This window comes from Rhineura floridana, chromosome 1 (assembly GCF_030035675.1).
Source record: "Rhineura floridana isolate rRhiFlo1 chromosome 1, rRhiFlo1.hap2, whole genome shotgun sequence".
Classification (NCBI taxonomy): domain Eukaryota; kingdom Metazoa; phylum Chordata; class Lepidosauria; order Squamata; family Rhineuridae; genus Rhineura; species Rhineura floridana.
Window position 1 is genome coordinate 80,898,828 of NC_084480.1, and position 14,346 is coordinate 80,913,173.

Consider the following 14,346-nt stretch of genomic DNA (forward strand, 5'->3'; position numbering starts at 1 on the left):
AGTATGGGTGAGCAGTTGAAGAAGCCTCTGGTACGGAACCATAAACCTACAACATCTATTTGCAGGCTAGCCCAGCAAGTTGCAATAGCTTTGGCAGTTTGTTTCATGGCAACTGCAGTCTAGGTAGGCCTGGGATTTCCTGGGGCTTGACTCTGCACTGGTACAGAGATGTTGAAAGGGAAGATAGCATTATTGCAGGAGACCTTTTTGTTGTGTCCTCTTGTGAATAATCCACATCTCATTAAAGTCTATGGTAAAGCTGCATTTTATGTTCGTAGCACTGGATAGCAACTATTTTACAAGTGAATCAGTTATCTGAAGATCCCAATATATTAGGACCTGATAATTTTTCTGAGGTTCCTACCTTTCAGTTAAAAAGCTGTTGTCTAAATCCTGCTTGTCAATAAATTACCCACCCATATAAGGTGTTGTGTCTAGCTGTGTCCCTTTGCTCACTGAATGCTCTTCAGTCCACTGGAGGCTTCCATGAGTGGAGGGCGGGGAAGTAGTTTTCACTGATTCTCCCCTCTGCAGCTTCCTTTTCCCTGTTCCCAAATCTGCTCCAGAAGATGGGGGGGGGGCACTTGCAAACAGCATAGGAGGTGACACAAGGTGAGGTACAGGAGAAAGGGGAAATTTGTGACAATTGCCTCCTTCCATCTTACATTCATAGATGCCTCCACTGGAGCAAAGAACCTTCAGTGAGTGGTGGGACACAATTGGATACAACTAAAGGATATTAAAGTGCTGTCCTATGCATATTTACTCAAAAGTTGCTCCCAATAAAATGTACATACGATTACAGAAGAAGGCTGCAATCCAATACTCACTTTCCTAGGAGCAAGCCCCATTGAACTCAGTGGCACCTATTTCTGAATAGACATATAATTGCATTGTTAATTGTGTTACTCAAATTTATTTTTAATATTATTACATCTGGCTATCTAACCTATATTGTTGTCTGTTGTCTTCTGTTTCCCAATCTACATTTTATATAATTTCTTTAAAACAATGTTTTTACCTATTTTTGATATTTTGGGGGGCTGCCTTTCAGGACAGAGACCTCTCAAGGTGGCTTACAGAACATAGGACACCATAAAACATAAAATACATAAAACTGTGTGAGGATTTTTGATACAGAAGTTATTAAAATAATTAGGAGGTGTATGATATAAACAGATATTTATAAAAGAATCCATGCAGAAGGCATTTAAGAAGGCACATTATGCAGCAAACACTGCTGCTGTGTTCAAAAGTTTTTAAATACTTAAGCCCCATAGAACCACATTACATTTCTACAGCTAAAACGACTTGTGAATTGCAGCATCTAAACAGGCTTGCCATCACTGCCATTACAATAATAAACTGATATGAACATAGCCTGATCAGAGCTTGGACATGTTACGTTTTTGAACTACAACTCCCATCAGCCCCAGCCAGCATGGCCCCTGGATTGGGCTGATGGGAGTTGTAGTTCAAAAAAGTAACATGTCCAAGCTCTGAGCCTGATATAGTAACCATGATAAATATTTCCCTCACAAAAAATAACTTTGGGGGGATGGTTAATTAAAGTTAAGTAAAAATGCTTAAAATGTTTTCATTTTCTGCTACTTAGAATGGTCAGCTGGAGTGTGTGCGTTGGATGGTGAGTGAAACAGAAGCCATTGCAGAACTAAGTTGCTCAAAAGATCACCCAAGCCTTATTCACTATGCTGGTTGCTATGGGCAGGTACAGTTACAGCTTGAATTATTGTTTTAATGCTTTATGTGCTAGTCTGGCCACTGAGATCCCTGGAAGGGGCTTTTCGGCAATGCCCAAGAGGTGATAATCTGATCTAGGGCCTCCTTAGGCATCTTCAGTTTTCTAATTTCACTGGTTACTTAAGACATACCTCTTCACCTAGGCCTTCATGGAGACTCACATAATATTTGTTTTCAGGTATCCTTTGGGGTCTCTGATTCGCTAAACAATCTACCATTATGTATTATCTTGCTGCAACTAAGCTGATGTGTTGGTTCTTTAGATTTTAATAGTATTATTATTTTATTAGTTATTTGTGATTATAGGTTGTATTCAATTTAGCACTAAGGTGAACATTCCACCAGTGCAAAGATTTCTCTGTGTGCAATGGAACATTCCCCCCTCTCCTCCCCTTTCATGATCCCCTAAATCTGTTATAGGGTTTCCCCCAACCCTCTGGAGCAGATTTGGGGGTGGTGCAGGGAGGGGAGAAGGACTAAAATCCTATTGTACTAGTGTTAATTCTTGCATGCACACAACTATTTCATTGAATACTGTACTATTTGTTTTATATTGCCTTTTGTAAACCACTTTGCATTTTTTATGAAAAGCAGTATATGAATGAATAAAAGGTAATTGATTCAGGTTGCCCATACAATAAGTTATTTTTTTATGCTTACCCATAAAAACTGAAATTTTATAATGTAATCTGTACCAGTCATAGAAGCTTTCTTTAATATACTGTACTGAGAGGAATTACATTTTTTTCAAAATTCTTTCGAGTCTTGGGAACTGTAGAAACAAATACTGAGTAATTCTAACACAGATGTTTTTGCAAGACACTTTCTAACTTATGCAAAAGTTACTCATGCAAAAGATAACCCATGTAAACACCAAACTTGGCTGCGATGCAAGGGAAATATTTTTATTAGGAAGAAGTGTTTTTGAATGGATTCAACACAGTTATTTCCTCTAGCACTTGGCACATATGGTACCTGTTTTTTCAGTAAATACTTCCTATGATGGAGAAGAGACACACAAAAAGCCAAAGAATAAACCCATTGATGTTGATGTTGTCCTGCCATGCTTACACAGGATGTTTTATTCTTGAGAAAACCTTGTCCTGCCTCAGTTCCAAGTCTGTGTTCAGGAATATTCTTGAACTGGGGGAAAAAAGTTAAATGAGCCAACTGAGTTGTTGCTAAGTGTGAGATCAGGAAGAGATGTGGATCAAGCATATCTCTGTGTGTATCTCTAGACTCTAAATCCAGTTAATGGTAAAAAAATGAGCTCTATCTTCTGAGGAAGCTTAGCAGTCATGGAATAAGAGGAGAGGTCCTCTTGTGGATAAGAAATTGGTTAAGAAGCAGAAAGCAGAGAGTAGGAATCAACGGACAGTTCTCCCAATGGAGGGCTGTAGAAAGTGGAGTCCCTCAAGGATCGGTATTGGGACCTGTACTTTTCAACTTGTTCATTAATGACCTAGAATTAGGAGTGAGCAGTGAAGTGGCCAAGTTTGCTGACGACACTAAATTGTTCAGGGTTGTTAAAACAAAAAGGGATTGCGAAGAGCTCCAAAAAGACCTCTCCAAACTGAGTGAATGGGCGGAAAAATGGCAAATGCAATTCAATATAAACAAGTGTAAAATTATGCATATTGGAGCAAAAAAACTGAATTTCACATATACGCTCATGGGGTCTGAACTGGCAGTGACCGACCAGGAGAGAGACCTCGGGGTTGTAGTGGACAGCACGATGAAATTGTCGACCCAGTGTGCGGCAGCTGTGAAAAAGGCAAATTCCATGCTAGCGATAATTAGGAAAGGTATTGAAAATAAAACAGCCGATATCATAATGCCATTGTATAAATCTATGGTGCGACCGCATTTGGAATACTGTGTACAGTTCTGGTCGCCTCATCTCGAAAAGGATATTATAGAGTTGGAGAAGGTTCAGAGGAGGGCAACCAGAATGATCAAGGGGATGGAGCGACTCCCTTACGAGGAAAGGTTGCAGCATTTGGGGCTTTTTAGTTTAGAGAAAAGGCGGGTCAGAGGAGACATGATAGAAGTGTATAAAATTATGCATGGCATTGAGAAAGTGGATAGAGAAAAGTTCTTCTCCCTCTCTCATAATACTAGAACTCGTGGACATTCAAAGAAGCTGAATGTTGGAAGATTCAGGACAGACAAAAGGAAGTACTTCTTTACTCAGCGCATAGTTAAACTATGGAATTTGCTCCTACAAGATGCAGTAATGGCCACCAGCTTGGACGGCTTTAAAAGAAGATTAGACAAATTCATGGAGGACAGGGCTATCAATGGCTACTAGCCATGATGGCTGTGCTCTGCCACCCTAGTCAGAGGCAGCATGCTTCTGTAAACCAGTTGCCGGAAGCCTCAGGAGGGGAGAGTGTTCTTGCACTCGGGTCCTGCTTGCGGGCTTCCCCCAGGCACGTGGTTGGCCACTGTGAGAACAGGATGCTGGACTAGATGGGCCACTGGCCTGATCCAGCAGGCTCTTCTTATGTTCTTATGTTCTTATGTTCTTATCATCCAGTTGAACTTATGCAAAACAAGCAGATCTAACCTAACAGGGCAAAGGTGACATTTGGAAGTTGAATATTTTTTAAACACAAGTGGGACCTGCAACAAAATAATGTAGTGTATCCTCACCTTCTAACAGTGTCCCAGGCAGTCAATCCTGTCCTCTTTCAGGATATTCCATTCCCCTCTTGCACCAGCATTCAGTTTTTCTTTTTCAATTAACATAAAGTATTATTTTGCTATTGAGCATGCTTAGTCCTCCTTGAAATTATTTTGTGGGGGGGATTTTCCCTTTGTTTGCTTGTTTTAAAGCTTGTACTTCTGCAGTCTTTGGGGTTCCTCTGAACATGCTGGTACCTCTCCTCTTGTTTCTCAGTTAGTTCTATGTTGGCTCCATATTTGCCCACAGTCACCACCTGAGTTCTTTATGAAAAAGAGTGATTAATTCAAAACTCCCAGAGAGTGTTGGTTATATATAAGTATTAGAAATGTCATGTAATTAAAGATTATTGACTAAACCTCATATAATTAATCAACTAAGTCATCAATAAATCAATAAAGGCTGGAATCCTAGACACATTCTGGAGTAAATCCCATTGAACTCAGTAGGGTTTACTTCTGAGTAGACATTTTTCAGATTGCACTGTAAATTTGCCCTTGGGGAAAAAAAACTATATTGCATTTAAAAATATGTATGTTCTTTGTTTTAGATAATGCATGACTGCATTGCAGCTGGTATCATTGTACAAGAGGCATCTTGCCTTCTCTCTCACACACAGGAAAGAATCTTCTAAGTTGGCACTTAATACATGCTAATAAAATTATTTTTTAAAGAAATCAGCTGCCTGAATGAGGACACATTTTTTTAATCAGTCAAAATATTCTAAACAAATCAATCAACTCAGTGTTGTAGCCAGTGTTAAATTCATAGCTGTCTTCATAATTTTTCTCCAGGAGTTGCTGCTTCTAAGAACATAAGAACATAAGAAGAGCCTGCTGGATCAGGCTAGTGGCCCATCTAGTCCAGCATCCTGTTCTCACAGTGGCCAACCAGGTGCCTGGGGGAAGCCCGCAAGCAGGACCCGAGTGCAAGAACACTCTCCCCTCCTGAGGCTTCCGGCAACTGGTTTTCAGAAGCATGCTGCCTCTGACTAGGGTGGCACAGCACAGCCATCACGGCTAGTAGCCATTGATAGCCCTGTCCTCCATGAATTTGTCTAATCTTCTTTTAAAGTCGTCCAATCTGGTGGCCATTACTGCATCTTGTAGGAGCAAATTCCATAGTTTAACTATGCGCTGAGTAAAGAAGTACTTCCTTTTGTCTGTCCTGAATCTTCCAACATTCAGCTTCTTTGAATGTCCACGAGTTCTAGTATTATGAGAGAGGGAGAAGAACTTTTCTCTATCCACTTTCTCAATGCCATGCATAATTTTATACACTTCTATCATGTCTCCTCTGACCCGCCTTTTCTCTAAACTAAAAAGCCCCAAATGCTGCAACCTTTCCTCGTAAGGGAGTCGCTCCATCCCCTTGATCATTCTGGTTGCCCTCCTCTGAACCTTCTCCAACTCTATAATATCTTTTTCGAGATGAGGCGACCAGAACTGTACACAGTATTCCAAATGCGGCTGCACCATAGATTTATACAACGGCATTATGATATCGGCTGTTTTATTTTCAATACCTTTCCTAATTATCCCTAGCATGGAATTTGCCTTTTTCACAGCTGCCGCACACTGGGTCGACATTTTCATCGTGCTGTCCACTACAACCCCGAGGTCTCTCTCCTGGTCGGTCACCGCCAGTTCAGACCCCATGAGCGTATGTGTGAAATTCAGATTTTTTGCTCCAATATGCATAATTTTACACTTGTTTATATTGAATTGCATTTGCCATTTTTCCGCCCATTCACTCAGTTTGGAGAGGTCTTTTTGGAGCTCTTCGCAATCCCTTTTTGTTTTAACAACCCTGAACAATTTAGTGTCATCAGCAAACTTGGCCACTTCACTGCTCACTCCTAATTCTAGGTCATTAATGAACAAGTTGAAAAGTACAGGTCCCAATACCAATCCTTGAGGGACTCCACTTTCTACAGCCCTCCATTGGGAGAACTGTCCATTTATTCCTACTCTCTGCTTTCTGCTTCTTAACCAATTCCTTATCCACAAGAGGACCTCTCCTCTTATTCCATGACTGCTAAGCTTCCTCAGAAGTCTTTGGTGAGGTACCTTGTCAAACGCTTTTTGAAAGTCTAAGTACACTATGTCCACTGGATCACCTCTATCTATATGCTTATCGACACTCTCAAAGAATTCTAATAGGTTACTGAGACAGGACTTTCCCTTGCAGAAGCCATGCTGGCTCTGCTTCAGCAAGGCTTGTTCTTCTATGTGCTTAGTTAATCTAGCTTTAATAATACTTTCTACCAGTTTTCCAGGGACAGAAGTTAAGCTAACTGGCCTGTAATTTCCAGGATCCCCTCTGGATCCCTTTTTGAAGATTGGCGTTACATTTGCCACTTTCCAGTCCTCAGGCACGGAGGAGGACCCAAGGGACAAGTTACATATTTTAGTTAGCAGATCAGCAATTTCACATTTGAGTTCTTTGAGAACTCTCGGGTGGATGCCATCCGGGCCCGGTGATTTGTCAGTTTTTATATTGTCCATTAAGCTTAGAACTTCCTCTCTCGTTACCACTATTTGTCTCAGTTCCTCAGAATCCCTTCCTGCAAATGTTAGTTCAGGTTCAGGGATCTGCCCTATATCTTCCACTGTGAAGACAGATGCAAAGAATTCATTTAGCTTCTCTGCAATCTCCTTATCATTCTTTAGTACACCTTTGACTCCCTTATCATCCAAGGGTCCAATCGCCTCCCTAGATGGTCTCCTGCTTTGAATGTATTTATAGAATTTTTTGTTGTTGGTTTTTATGTTCTTAGCAATGTGCTCCTCAAATTCTTTTTTAGCATCCCTTATTGTCTTCTTGCATTTCTTTTGCCAGAGTTTGTGTTCTTTTTCATTTTCTTCATTTGGACAAGACTTCCATTTTTTGAAGGAAGACTTTTTGCCTCTAAGAGCTTCCTTGACTTTGCTCGTTAACCATGCTGGCATCTTCTTGGCCCTGGCGGTACCTTTTCTGACCTGCGGTATGCACTCCAGTTGAGCTTCTAATATAGTGTTTTTAAACAACTTCCAAGCATTTTCGAGTGATGTGACCCTCTGGACTTTGTTTTTCAGCTTTCTTTTTACCAATCCCCTCATTTTTGTGAAGTTTCCTCTTTTGAAGTCAAATGTGACCGTGTTGGATTTTCTTGGCAATTGGCCAGTTACATGTATGTTTAATTTAATAGCACTGTTATAATAATGTCAACATTCTTGCAGAGGGTTTAAAGCAGAGCATGGAAAAGTTACTTTTTTTTAACTACAACTCCCATCAGCCCAATCCAGTGGCCATGCTGGCTGGGGCTGATGGGAGTTGTAGTTCAAAAAAGTAACTTTTCCAAGCTCTGGTTTAAAGTGGGGGGTTCAGCCCATTGAACACCCATAATGTGTTTATTACCATTAATGTATATCTCATGCTGGGGGAAAACAAATAGGCTGTCCCAATAGCTAGTTTGGTTTTACCTGGTTCAGATAGTTTATAGCAAAGTGTGGCTTATGTGAGAAATCGCATATAACGTGGCTCAGTTTGCATATAATTTTAGGTGATTTTAGGTTGTGTTAACTGTTTTTAATTATGTATTTTAAAACTGTTGTGACTCTCCCTGGAATCCTTGGGTGAAAGAAGGGTAATAAATTTTATTGCTGTTATTATTATTCATGGTTTATGAAGTTGGTTATTTCAACTAAACATAGTTAAGATAAGCCACAGTTGAGGGTTTGTACAACATGTTAAGCTTTGGTTAATCTCTTTGTGGTCATGCCAGAGGTTTGGGCAACACACGAGACTGAGGCTTGCTGAGGTTTGTTTTTGTAACACAATGGCTGCAAACCTAACCCCACTTACATGGGAGTAAGCCCCATTGCATGCATTGGGACATTTCTGAGTAGGCATGATTAGGATAGGAGTCAAAGGACTTCCTGTGGAACCAAAAGTGGCCAAAATAAACAGCGATGGAAGGAACCCGCCCAGGACCAACTCCAGGCATGCCAGGGCCCTTGGGCTCCAGCCTGCCCCAGGACCCAGCACACACTGCCGCGGATCACACCACCTGCCCGTTCCCTCGCTCTGCCTATCTTTCTGTCCTGTGTTTTGCAGCTGCGCACGCAGCGCTACCCTTAACCAGGATGGCGGCTGAGGTTTCCCTAAGGGGCTGAAGCCTCCACCGCCATTTTGGTTGATGGCACACATGCGTGCTATGCACACACAGGGCTGCCATCAACCAAGATGGCAGCGGATGCTTCAGTCTCTTAGGGAAACCTCAACCGCCATCTTGGTTAAGGGCAGCACTGCGCACACAGCCACAAAACACAGGAAAGGTAGGCGGAGTGAGGGAACAGGTGAGTGGTGCTATCTGCAGCAGTGATTCTGCCGTGGATCACGGAAGGGGAGTGCTACTCCCCCACTCTAAAGAGGGCCCCTTCAGGGGCCCCTCTGAGCCACGGGGCCCTCAACCAGGGCCCAACCTTGCCGCCCTTTAGAGCTGGCCCTGAACCTGCCTCCCAAAGATACAGTAAATACAAAAGATAAATGAGGTCAAAAGTGCTGGGTGACAAAAATTAAAGCATCATATGGGAGGGTTGCAGCACTTGAGGCCTCCCTCATGGAGTAGATCAGGTAGTGGGAAAGCTTTGGCCCTCCAGATGTTGGTGGACTACAACTCCCATAAGTCTCCGCAAGCATGACTAATGGTCAGGGTTGATGGGAGCTGTAGTTAAACATAGAGGTGGATGAGAATTTTGCTGAAATCAGATTTAGCACTGGACTTCCCTATAGTCCACACCTCTACTGTCTATGCAGACTTATCTTGTATACTGCGAATTTCCATAGTTTTCCTTGACACTGGATTTTTTAAAAAGACAAAAAACAACACATTGAACATAACGTTATTGTTATCATTGTATTCCCTTTAACTTCTGTCAGTGAGGCATTCATGGTAATCATTAACATTCATTGTAGAGTTTCTTTAGCAATCTGGAAAAGAAGATGGTGCGGCTGCTGTGCAAAGCCCTGCAAAAGTCAGACAGAGAACAGCTTTCTCTCTGCCCATTGCCTGCCAACCCAGTCCCCCCCGACTCCTTTCTACCAATAGTCTGGAAGAGGGGACGCAAAATCAGGGAACCAGAGGATGGGAACCAACTACACTGGCTGGCACTGGCCATCCAGGGTTTCAGAAAGAAATCTTTCCCAGTCTGAACTCATAAAACTGACCAGTGTGTGTCTCTGCTTTCCTAACATGAAACTAACCAGGCAATCTCTCACTTTCTCCTATGGTAACTGACCAAGTGATCTCTTGCTTTCTCCCATGGCTGGGAGGGGGAAGAGGATCAAATACGATTTGGGGCAGGAGGAGGCAAAGGGGGGATTGGGTGGGTGGGCACTGGGCAGAGAGAAAGCCCCTTTCCTTTCTGAAATAAAAACAGTGTTAGAAATAATGATAATAATACTGTTATTTTTCAGGAGGAAAAAAACGAACCAGTAAAAGCAAAGGGTAGCAGAAAAATAACGAATATGGACTGTAACCACCTGCCAGTTTGGTAGAATGTGATCCAAACTGGCACCACCAGGTGAATTCCATCCCCATACTTCAACAGCATCTGGAGAGGCAAAGGTTCCCCACACCTGGGGTAGATCTTAGATATTGAAAAAATGACCAATTTTGTTTTGATAAATCAGTAAGATCTACCCTGTGAGGGAGCCCTCACATGCTGAAGCCCTCCAGTATGTTACCACATTCCTTTGTCAGCTAGCTGTTCACCAGTCCATTATTCCTCACTCGCCCTGGCACTTTCCATCAGTTTTGTTTGCACACCCAACTGATGAGGAAATAAAGAAGACATGCAGCCCAAGCCTTTGCATGTTTGCTTGAAAGTAATTCATTGGGGCTTAACCAAGTAAATGGGTTTACAGTTGCAGCATGAGTGTATTTAGGGTCTTACTATACCTCAAAGTTATTTGAGCAAGCAGCATCTAACATGTGATATGTTAGCATACCTATGAATAAAAGATGCAGTTCCTGAGTTCAATTCTATGGTGCAGCTATCATGTAAATGAACATTACATTATATTGCACTTGAATATATTTCATAATCATAATAATAAATATAAATGTCTTCTATACAAAAGAAGATATTTGTCACTTTTCATTGTCTTGAAAATGGCATTTCTTTTCTCTGTAGGAGAAAATCCTTCTGTGGCTTCTTCAGTTTATGCAGGAACAAGGGATTTCTTTGGATGAAGTTGATCAGGATGGTAATAGTGCAGTCCATGTTGCTGCCCAGCATGGGTATCTGGGATGTATACAGGTAAAAAAAAACCCTATATTTATTTCAGAGAGGTGTTCTAAATGAAATATTCATAGTAGCCTATGACATGGATACAGAAAATCATTCATATCAGAAGATGTTGGCACAGTTCACATATAACTCTAAAAAATGGTTTAGTGCTATATGCATCAGCAGAACCTCAGGCTCATGGGTTTCTTCCTCTCTGCACCTCCTTCCATGTGACCAGTGTTTAATTTAACGTTCCACATTTCTTAGTTTGTTGTTAAATCCAAACCAGGATTATGGTTTATAATGAACTCTGGTTAGTTAAACAAGGCCACTTAATAAGCCATGTTTAGGAAAGACCATAGGAAGCTGCATCATACCAAGTCAGACCACTGGTCTTTATAGGTGTGTATTGTCTATACTGGCTGGCAGCGGCTCTCTATGGTTTCAGGCAGGAGACTCTGACAGCCCTACCTGGAGATGCCAGGGATTTAATCTGAGATCTTTTTGCATGCAAACCATGTGCTCTACCACTGAGCTAGAGCCCCACTCCTGTGTGAAGTTGAAGTGGCTTGAAGCTAGTTTATTTTGAAACTGACAAGTGTTTATGATAAACTACAATCTCTGGTTCATTTGTAACAACAAAGCAGGAGGTGTGGAAAGTGAAACTTAATGCTGCAGATGTCTTTCTCCTGGCCATGTGAGATGAGAAGATTGAAATATGTGAATGTGAGGCTTTGCTTGGGCTCATCTCAGATCATACACATACTACTAAATTATGGGGGGGGGGTTGTTGATTGTACTTTTAGCCCATATGTAATTTGTTCAAATCTGAGAATGGGTTACGAAGCAATGAAATAAAAACACATGCATCATCTAGTCACATTGTATAGAGGGGTGATTTTCACTGGTTACTCCTTCCCTCTGTAGCCCCCTGTCATTTAGAGATGTACACATACACACACACACACACACATCCCTCCATCCAGGAATGAATAGGCATAATCACAGTTCAAAGACACTGCCTACCAAAGCAAAAGCAGGGCCTGCAAAATGCATAATCTATGGAGAGGGGGCGTGGCTTGGAGAGGGGGGGTTGAGTGGCCTAGAGGTTTCTGATCCCTGCTGTAGATGCAGAGGGAGCTCAGCTCACATGTTTCTCTAAAGGGGAAATGTGAGTGTGGCTTAGTACTTTGGACAGTACACAGGATATGTGAGGGAGACATGTCTGTGTATTCTCTCCCCTTGCATTTGGGAGGATCCAAAAGTGTTCCAGGAATGTGGTGAAATGTGAGGTCTTTAATTTCATCTTAACCACCTACCCATTGTTTATTGTATAATTTTGTAACCCATAATAATAGTGGCACCAGACAAACACAGCAGCAAAACTTTAGTCATCTAATTATGAACAGCAGCTGCAAAGCACAGGAGGGGAAATATGAAAAGTTTGTGTTGATGAACTATATACATAGTCAAAATAACTTGCTAGACTGTACATTTTTTCAACATACAGGGATTTTTCACAATCATGATGTAAAACTGGCTCATCTGCATCACTCAGTCATGCAGGCAGGTCAAAATCTATTACATTTTTAGAAAGCAAACTCCTTCAGGTGATCAAGTTTCCATAGATCCCAATTCCTAAAAATTATTACACAATGCTTTTGAAACGTTTAAAGCCACCTGTAAAGCAGATTGCATTCCAAACTTCCATTCTCCTTCAAACATATTTATATTTGTTTTCCCTTGTCTCATAAATATATTCCAGGTAAGTTTATTCAGTTTGGCTCAGTCCCAAAGCTTTGTGTACCATTTTCTTACTCAAAGCATCTCTTATTTTCCAAAATTCACATATGTTGGATTGTATCCAATATAGCACTAAGTTAAAGCCACTTAGCGGTATACTTGTTCCACTGCTGATTTTTTTTGCACCGGTGGAATGTTATGCAAGAGAATGCATAAGTAGGTTGCTGGTAACTTTGTTGCACAAATAGCCCATTATCCTTGCTGCTAATATCATGTATAGTTGTTTCTCAAACCCATATACTCTTGTGCTCAATACCACATCTTGTGGTAGTGGGTTCCATTTGCTCATTATGTTGAATGAAGAAATACTTTCCTTCTGCCTATGCCATACCTAGTGCCACTGAAGGCAATAGTTTTATTTTTTATTTTATTTTTTTATTTAAATTTATACACTGCTGGATTGTGAAAAACCTCTAAGCAGTTTACAAAATACATTAAAATTATCAATAAAACAGTTTAAAACAAGTAATTAAAAATACTGCCGCTAATAAGCATATATATGTATATATTTTAGACTCTGGTTGAATATGGAGCAAACGTCACTATGCAGAACCATGCTGGAGAAAAACCTTCCCAAAGTGCTGAGCACCAGGGACACACCATGTGCTCACGTTACTTGGTAGTGGTGGAGACATGCATGTCGTTGGCATCCCAGGTTGTGAAGTTAACAAAACAACTGAAAGAGTAAGTTTTCAGTCATAATATTGAAATTGTAGCTATTTTTTATCCATTCTGTCAACATATCCAGGTGCCGAGGACTGTAACATTTGAATAGGAGATGCACCTAGTAAATAAGCAATGGACACACAATGGGGGCAATAAGTCAACTACATGTCTGCTGTGTGTTGCATATTTCCTCTTTAAACATCACCTTGTGTTCCCCTTGTGACACCTGGTGGGCATACTGAAAATGCATTCCCTGTATAAACGGTAAAGTATATCTTGAGTTCAGGGGGCTTACTCCCAGGTAAGTGGGTATAAGATTAGCAACCTTATTTTCTTTCACCATATCATCCATTCATACACGAAACATTTGTTTTATCTATAACCTTGATTCTCTTTTCATCTGCCATTGTACTGTTTATGTGCAAAAATAAAGTGTAAAATATTTACATGTTCATGACTAATGATTTGCCTATTATTCTCTTTGTAACAGCTTTTTCTGCATCCTATTTATTCCCCTCATAGTCTGCAATTATACTCTTGACATTCAGATTAAACATTAGCTAAGTGCTAAACATTGGAGAGCTACAACTTGTTTTCTCTCACCCTGAAGTGGCATAGGTTGGTTCTCCAAGTTCCAGCTGAGCTTCTTTTTAGAGAAGAAGTTTATTAGTGTGGTGAGCACTTCCAGCGGCTAATGTAGCTGCTGCAACCACTCTCTTCTGGGGAAAGATTGTGGAGAGAATTGTGATGGGGCAGCTGCAGGCAGTCTTGGATGATACAGATTATTTAGATCCATTCTAATCTGGGTTCAGACCTGAGTCAGCCTTGGTTGCCATGATGGATTACCTTTACAGAGAACACAATAAGGCAAGTGTGATCTTGCTCCTACTTTTTGATCTCTCTGTTGAAAGCCACCATTGACCATGTTACCATCCTGGACTGGCTCTGTGGAATGGGAATAGAGGGCACTGTGTTACAATGGTTCTGGTCCTACCTACAGGACCAAGTCCAGACAATAGCATTGAGAGAGTGCTTTGGGGTCCCAGACAGTTATGTTATGAGGTGCCACAGGACACTGTTCTATCCCCAGTGCTATTTAATATATATATGAAGCCACTGGCAGAAATAATTAGTGCACAATCATAATTAGTGCAC

At 41.1% G+C, this 14,346-nt stretch overlaps 1 protein-coding gene across 4 annotated transcripts in view; it reads left to right on the top strand.

Annotated features, from left to right (window-relative positions):
* The window catches only part of SNCAIP (synuclein alpha interacting protein), a 161,919-nt gene that overhangs the window by 112,457 nt on the left and 35,116 nt on the right, over positions 1 to 14,346 (top strand). For all 4 annotated transcript variants that reach the window (XM_061624847.1, XM_061624835.1, XM_061624826.1 and 1 more), the window contains 3 exons: positions 1,616 to 1,729; positions 10,627 to 10,752; positions 13,040 to 13,209. In XM_061624847.1, the coding sequence (XP_061480831.1) occupies positions 1,616 to 1,729; positions 10,627 to 10,752; positions 13,040 to 13,209 (410 nt within the window). The remainder of the gene's footprint in view (positions 1 to 1,615; positions 1,730 to 10,626; positions 10,753 to 13,039; positions 13,210 to 14,346) is intronic.